Source organism: Cibotium barometz, chromosome 46 (genome assembly GCF_041138505.1).
Source record: "Cibotium barometz isolate CiBa-2024 chromosome 46, ASM4113850v1, whole genome shotgun sequence".
In the NCBI taxonomy this organism is placed as follows: Eukaryota; Viridiplantae; Streptophyta; class Polypodiopsida; order Cyatheales; family Cibotiaceae; genus Cibotium; species Cibotium barometz.
The window spans coordinates 16,454,817-16,462,500 of record NC_141091.1 but is presented as its reverse complement, the minus strand read 5'-3'; the positions used below and the strand labels follow the sequence as shown (position 1 = coordinate 16,462,500).

The 7,684-nt window shown below is 40.7% G+C and overlaps 1 protein-coding gene across 1 annotated transcript; it reads left to right on the top strand.

Annotated features, from left to right (window-relative positions):
- The first annotated feature begins 1,277 nt into the window (after positions 1-1,277).
- Positions 1,278-2,944, top strand: LOC147611935 (uncharacterized). Its single transcript, XM_086784232.1, has one exon. The coding sequence runs from the start codon at positions 1,644-1,646 to the stop codon at positions 2,661-2,663; it is 1,020 nt and encodes a 339-aa protein (XP_086640358.1). The 5' UTR covers positions 1,278-1,643; the 3' UTR covers positions 2,664-2,944.
- Positions 2,945-7,684: the final 4,740 nt, after the last annotated feature.

Genomic DNA, 7,684 nt, shown 5'->3' with positions numbered 1-7,684 from the left:
TCTTTGTGGGATGCGAGGTGCATGCACAATACCTTTAAGAATAACCTTGTAATATAAGCCATTAAGGACTTGTTAACCCCTTGGATGTAGGAACACTTTAATATAAGTGTCATTTTTAACACACATGCATGGTGTGTGTGTGTGTGGTAAAGTCACAGTGGGCATGTAGGTTTGTACAACTCATTGTGTGTGCAATGTTCTTCCAAAGCTTAAGAAAACTCATATTGTGCACCTATGTGTTAAATGTACACATTACATAAGCCCTACTCGCCCCCAATGCATGCACATACACATGAATGTGCATGCATGTGTGCATGTAGGGTGACTATGGAGTCATAGCATGGCAAAGTGTTGCAAGAAAGCAACATGATTGTGCATGATGAAGATCATGACATCAAGGCATTAGAGGTGCCATAGTATAGAAAGGTAAGAGTCTCCTTGCTAGACTTAAATGACTCGTATATTTACAAAGGATTATGATTTTTTCCCTCCCTTGTTATTGGAGAGGTGTTGGGTATTGTAGCCTTTGTAGCCATTGCAAATCAAAAGTCTCTAAGTGGGTAAAGTCAAGCAAGTTAGAATAAATGAATTCTCCTTTGTTATTGGAGAGGTGTTGGTATTGTAGCCATTGCAAATCAGACTTACATCAAAGTTCAAGCAAGTAAGGAGCCACTCTGATGTTTTGGGCCATGTTTATGCACAACAACAACACGAGTTGATCACTGTAGGAGATGCTATGCACACAAATTATACTAGTCCTTGGCGATCCAATGGAAGCGAATATACAGGCCTTGTGTCACCACAAGGAAAAGTGCGAGCATGATGCTCTGCAGAAACAAAGTAAAGAAAGACGGGGTGCAAGAGACAAAATCCATCATGATAGGGTCTCTCTAGGATCTCTAAGGCTGGGTACATGGGCGATCACTATGGTCAAATGGTTGTTGGGGGGGGGGGGTTAATTTGGCAAGACAGACAGCCATGCAAAAGCTACCCGTGTATGGGTATTGGCGCTTGGGGAGAGTATTTTAGTAAAATGTGAGATTTGAAGGAGGAGGACGGGACCCCCACAAAAGGTACTACCGCTTTCACATTTACTGCATATGCGCTCCAGGCAGTGCACGGATCCGCGTTCTCTCTACTTCACCCTACATATTGCTGTCCTAAGCAAGCTCTACCTCTTATCATGCACTCTACTCACTTGCCACACTCCTATCACCACCCCCTCTAGCTTTGCTATCATTTCACAATTAGCTCACATCCCCCTTTGATTTTGCTCCCCCCCCCCTCTGCCTTTGAGCCAATATTATTGCCCCCATCACCCCCTCCCTCCTTCTCTCCTTTATCACCCTTTGTCCATAGCTCATCTTGAGCCTCGCATCCCATATCTTCTGCATTCACACTCCTTTCTCGTTTTTTAGTACTTATATACACATAGATATCAACTTGCCCATAGCTTTACTATTTTGTTCCTTTTTATTGTCTACATTCGCAGCCTTCATCACTCATCCTACCATTGTGTACAGGTTTTGAGCTCTCTTTTCTAATCACTTGGATCTTGCAAGCCCTCCTCCATTATAATACCCTAACCTGCTAATTGGCTGCCATCTTCAAGTTGTTGCAGCTGCTCAAGAAGCTGTAGGGCGATGAAGAAGGAGAAACCTCAACTTCAAGTAACAAGTCATGCAAACACAGGCGTGCTTCATCATCAAGAGGTGGTTATTAGGAAGAAGAGGGTGAGCAAGATTGTGGCTCAAGAAGGGAGGATCATCCAAGGGAGCCATCCTGTGTACAGAGGGGTTAGGAAGAGGAGATGGGGCAAGTGGGTGTCTGAGATCAGGGAGCCAAAGAAGCAATCTCGCATATGGCTGGGCTCCTTTTCTACTCCGGAGATGGCAGCTAGGGCCTACGATGTAGCTGCGTTGTGTCTGAAGGGAGATGCTGCCTTGTTGAATTTCCCTTATCTTGCTGATAGCCTTCCTTGCCCCATCACCTTGGACCCAAGAGACATCCAAAAAGCTGCATCTGCTGCTGCATCGGCCTTTGAAGAAGCAGCTGCATTGCATCCAAGCTCCATCAACAATAGCCTCGCAGCTCTTCATGAAGGATCGCCAAACTTCCTTCAAAAAGAGAATCCAATTAACCTCTCTGCAACAATGGGCGCGGCGCAGAAGAAGAGCACAATGAGGATGCTCAAATCGCAGCAAAGCTGTGATCAAGTCGCCGGCGTCGGCTCAAGCTTCATGAACACGATTAAAAGAAGCCGACCTAAGGTTCAAACCATAGTATCTGCAAAGGTTCCGACCTTAGTCTCTGCACTCCCGAGGTTCAACAATGGCGTCGAGCTCAAGGCCATGCACACGAACAGCATGATTAATGATTGCAGTTTGCAATGCAATAGCGATCCGGAGGTCGATCTGCGGGACGATATGTTTGATCCTCACGTGAATGAGATGGTGCTTGCCATGCTGCTGTCTCCGAATGCAATCAGCGTGTCTAAAGAAGCTGCCTCTCTAGATGAGGAGCTTCTCTTCAACAGTCCAAGAGTTCTTAAAGAGATGGCGCTTGCAATGCTTGTATCGCCCCCTCCACTCCAAGATTGGTCAGTAGACGATATGAATGCAAATCAAGATACAGACCCATGGGTCCTCCCTTTGTGGGACTAGTCATCTAAGCACAATCGCTTGCAGCTATATAATATAGGTTAAACCTGAAGCCCCCACATCACATTACCTCCTTAAACACTGGTGAAAAACCGCCTGGCGAAGCTCTACTAACCATGGCTCCTTTACACAGACTATAACGTGGCTCGTGCCAAGATCTATGCATCAGCTCGAGGCAAGTCATAGTCGGAGTTACTATGAAAATTCTAGGTTTGAGATCTATATCTCTGGATTTTGATGTTCAATTTCTTGCCAATAATATACAAGCGCAAAAGATTTATCTCTGTGTGTGTGCGTGCGTGTATGTGTGTGTGTGTGTGTGTGTGTGTGTGAGAGAGAGAGAGAGAGAGAGAGAGAGAGAGAGTGAGCGCGTGTGTGTGTGAGAGAGAGAGAGAGAGAGTGAGAGAACCGCCTTTGTGCCACCAAGTCCATACCAGTGGTGATCGATGAGAGCGATCGATCAGAACCCAAAGAGGTGTATGTCCACTTAATGATATGTCCAGTTTGTGGATCACGAAGAAATAAAGTTTAGAAAGAAGCGTATCATTTTCTTTAAACGAGAGAATTGTAAATTACCCTATGTACACTTGTGGCTACTTGGGGATTTAATATAGTATACCCTCATAGATGGGGTTTTAATTTCCCCAAAAATTTAAAAAACTAGTAGATATGTATAAAGTAAGCCCCCATAAACGTGTGTGTGTTCGCGCGCACACATGTGTGTACACATGAGAGAGAGAGAGAGAGAGAGAGAGAGAGAGAGAGAGAGGCCTTAAAAGATTAAGACAAAATGACATGAGGAAGGAAGTCACTCGAGTAGCATAGAAGATACTAGTAGATAAAGTCCCTGAATGGAGTCGTCACATACTAGAAATCAAGAAACAAGATTTCCAAGGAAAAAGAAAACTAAGATGGTGTGTGCTATCAATCACTTACTTCATGTGAGTCCTAAGTAGCTATCAGATTAATAGTTATTGGGTCGCACATTGCACTCGTTTTCAGCGTTTACAACTTGATATCGTTTTTGAATCTTTGCTACTTGTTTTAAATTTAAGTCAAGTCTTTATCATGAATTTCTCCATAAATTGTGTGTATTATGTTGACTTATTAGATATCATAAAATAAAGTCACACTTTGGTCATTCCAAGATCCTTAATTTCTTCATGTTGGCTCTTCACTTAAATCTTCTACATCAATGAACTTGATGATTTAAATATCTTTTGATGTTCCTATTTATTAACAAGAACTCATGATCGTATCAATGGACATGCATGTGATCTAGATAAGATTAGAGTTGTAGATGATAAGTCATATTTCATCTTTCTTTTTCCCCATAAAGTCTTTGAAATTGTACACTCCACACATCCTATTTTACATTTAAAGGATGGTGACTTAACTTAGATTTTTTTTTCTTTGATGGGTAAGCTCTAAAGGACCACATTAATTATGCCTAGGCCAAAATCCACACAGTTATATGGGCTGAAAATACATGCTTAAGTACTTTATATGTCTTATCATAAGAGTTTCATAGTTATATGGGCTGAAAATACGTGCTTAAGTATTTTATATGTCTTGTCACAAGAGTTTCATAGTAAGTACAATATTATCTTATTAATGTGAATGAGTTTGTACATTTAGACCTTTGTGGCCAAACTTAAACTAAGAAACAATAATTATCTCCAATGTTTTGGAGGAGGTTCCTTAGATAATTGTAGATGAGATAGAATAAGACATGCCTTTATATTGTTTTGAAAATCTAAAACGATATCAATCTTATAATAATTTTAAAGTAAACACCTTTTATAGTCCACCAAGAAGGAAATAGTTCACATCCTACTTTATTCTCTTTCACATAAATGAGTGTGCTTAACCCCAGGTAAGGGCGTATAAAGAGAAAAATCATGGAAAGGGAAAACATGTTTGAATCTCCATAGGTGGTTTATGTCTCCAACATTTTGATTTAAATTATAAAACTTGTTGCATTCCATTTTTAGAAAAAATGCATAAATGTATAAGGACCTTAATCATTAAGAGTGCATGTTTCCATTGACACCAACGATCACAATTATATAAAAAATTACTACTTAGTTGTAAAATTTTCAAGCAATCAAAAAGAAAAAACTAGTAGAATAATATATGAAAGCATAGTTTAAGAGAATTTATATGTTGTTAGTTTGTCCCATTATTGAGCCCTCATTAAACTACTAGATCTCATGATAAATTAAAGTAAAGTAAACTAATGAATTAAACCTAACACTCTATTAATAGTTTGTTTAAGAGAAGTATAATGGTGAGGCTCCATAGATGCCTATTAAATGTCTAATCATGGTCCAATTTAGCAATTTTTTGGACCATGCAGGACTTAGTGAGTGTTTTCATTATAATTTTGAAAGAGTGTGAGTTAGCTGCTTTAACTCCAACTTTATGTAAAATCCATTTATATTATATAATTTTAAGCCTTTTTTTTAAATAAAAACACATCTAGAGTTTATATTTTTCCTTGAAATAAAATTAACAATTGATCTAAATTTTCCTATTTCAAGGTTTCTCACAAGAATGAATGCATCCTTTTACATCTAGTATTTGTGTATCACATGTGAGTCTCTGTAATATCTTCTATGTGTGCATAGAAGATTCCCTACTAGTTAATAAAGTAAGATTCCCTACTAGTTAATAAAGTTTGTGAATCTCTCTAATATCTTCTATGTGTGCATTGAGATTCCTTACTAGTTAATAAAATTAACTACATATCTAAAGCTTAGATTTTTCCTTGAAATAAAATTAATAGTTAATAGTTGATCTAAAATTTCCTATTTCAAGGTTTGTAACAAGAATGAATGCATCCTTTTACATCTAGTATTTGTGTCTAACATGTGACTCTCTCTAATATCTTCTACGTGTGAATAGAGACTCCCTACTAGTTAAATTTATAAAAGAATTTATGTATATCCTTATACAATACATCATATGGGTGTCTCTAGTTCATCTTGGATTATTCTATTAAATGATTTAATTTCTCTAAGGGGGGAAGTAGAACTATACATAAATCTTGTGATAGCTTATATAAATTTTACCCACATGTGCCTTGCATGTGTATCTCCTTACACTACGAAGATCAAGGTGCATAAATGTGAGTTCGTAAACATGGTCGCACCATTGATTCCTCTAGAGTTTATGCATGTTAGGGTGTATTGATGAATTTCTAATTTTATAGCCACTACAAAGGATAAAAGAGATCAAGATAGAGAGAGAGAAATGATTTTTAAGGTTTTTTCCCCTGAGTGTGTACACACACTTATGATTCTTATGAGTGAGTGTGTAAGTTATCTTATCATGTCACTCCTCTTATAATTCACTCATTCTCACCAATCTACTTTTTTTGTTTCTACTTTGGATGTTGTGCTTCTATGTGTCAGTGTTGTGCTTTTGTGTGTATTTATGCTTATTTTGCTGCATTTGTGTGTGTGTGTTGCTACCTTTGTCTCCACTTGTGTGCTCTTGCCGCACGTGTCGGAGCTAGGGACTTGCAAGTACCATGTGCGAGCCACGAATGGCTGCAAGCACACGACCAGGAAACCAGCAAGCTCAAAACAGGGAGCAATGGTGTGTCACTCACCGCTCAGACCGCCATCGTAAGGGATTCTCGCGCTGCTTGAAGAAGGAGCCACGAATGGCTGCAAGCACACGACCAAGAAACCAGCAAGCTCAAAACAGGGAGCAATGGTGTGTCACTCACCGCTCAGACCGCCGTCGTAAGGGATTCTCGCGCTGCTTGAAGAAGGAGCCACCGCTGCACCACCATGCCGCCACACAATGCTCGATCGCTACTCTCTCTCTCTCTCTCTCTCTCTCACACACACACACACACACACACACACACACACTGGAGAAGGAGATGGAGAAGATGAAGCAATAGCACTCCTTGTATTCAACACTCAGAGAAACACTCAGAGAATGAGAGGTTTTAGGTTACATTTGACTTTTATATGTGACCTGGCCGTTCACACATGGGCGCCCACACATGGCCGGTCGATCCTAACCCTTATTCTGATGAAAATTGAGGTGCACCTCTCATCGGCGATCACCCAATCTCCCTACCCCTTTACATGTGGTGCCGACAAGCCCGGCCCATGACTCAGAATACGTAAAATAATTATATTATGACGTAAAAAGTAATACGTCTCAATGTCCCCGGCGGCGCCCAAAATGTGCGCTCTTGTCGCACATGTCGGAGCTAGGGACTTGCCAAGCACCGTGTGCTTGCAGCCACGAATGGATGTAAGCACACAACCAAGAAACCAGCAAGCTCAAAATAGGGAGCAATGGTATGTCACTCACCGCTCAGACCGCCGTCGTGAAGAATTCTCGCACCGCGATGAAGAAGGAGCCGTCGCCGCTGCTCTACCGACATGCCACCATGCAATGCTCGATCGCTACACTCTCTCTCTCTCTTACACACACACACACACACACACACACACACACACTGGAGAAGGAGATGGAGAAGATGAAGCAAGAGCACTCCTTGTATTCAACACTCACAGAATGAGAGGTTTTAGGTTACATTAGACTTTTATATGTGACCTGGCCGTTTACACATGGGCGCCCACACATGGCCGGTCGATCCTAACCCTTTATCCTGATGAAATTCGAGCTGCCCCTCTCATCGGCAATCACCCAATCCCCTTACCCTTTACATATGGTGCGAAGACAAGCCCGACCCATGACTCAGAATACATAAAATAATTATATGACGTAAAAAGTATTACGTCTCAATGTCCGCCATAGGTTAACATGCCCCCCTTCCTAATGTAGATTCCATCCTTGGAAGCTATGGTATGATAAGCTCGATAGGGTTTGTTGTGGTAGACTGTATCTGCAAAACAGGGAAGTAGAGTGAAAGCATGCTTGGTCTTCAAAAGATATAGAGTGTATCAAAAATAAAATCAAGCATGTTAGACCACAATGGAAGTATGCCATGAGAACCTAGTTTAAGAGATCACATTAAGGAGCTAGCGTAGCAA

What these genes read in the sequence shown, in the direction of transcription:
- LOC147611935 (XM_086784232.1), top strand. Translation starts at nt 1,644, where the DNA reads ATGAAGAAGGAGAAACCTCAACTTCAAGTAACAAGTCATGCAAACACA.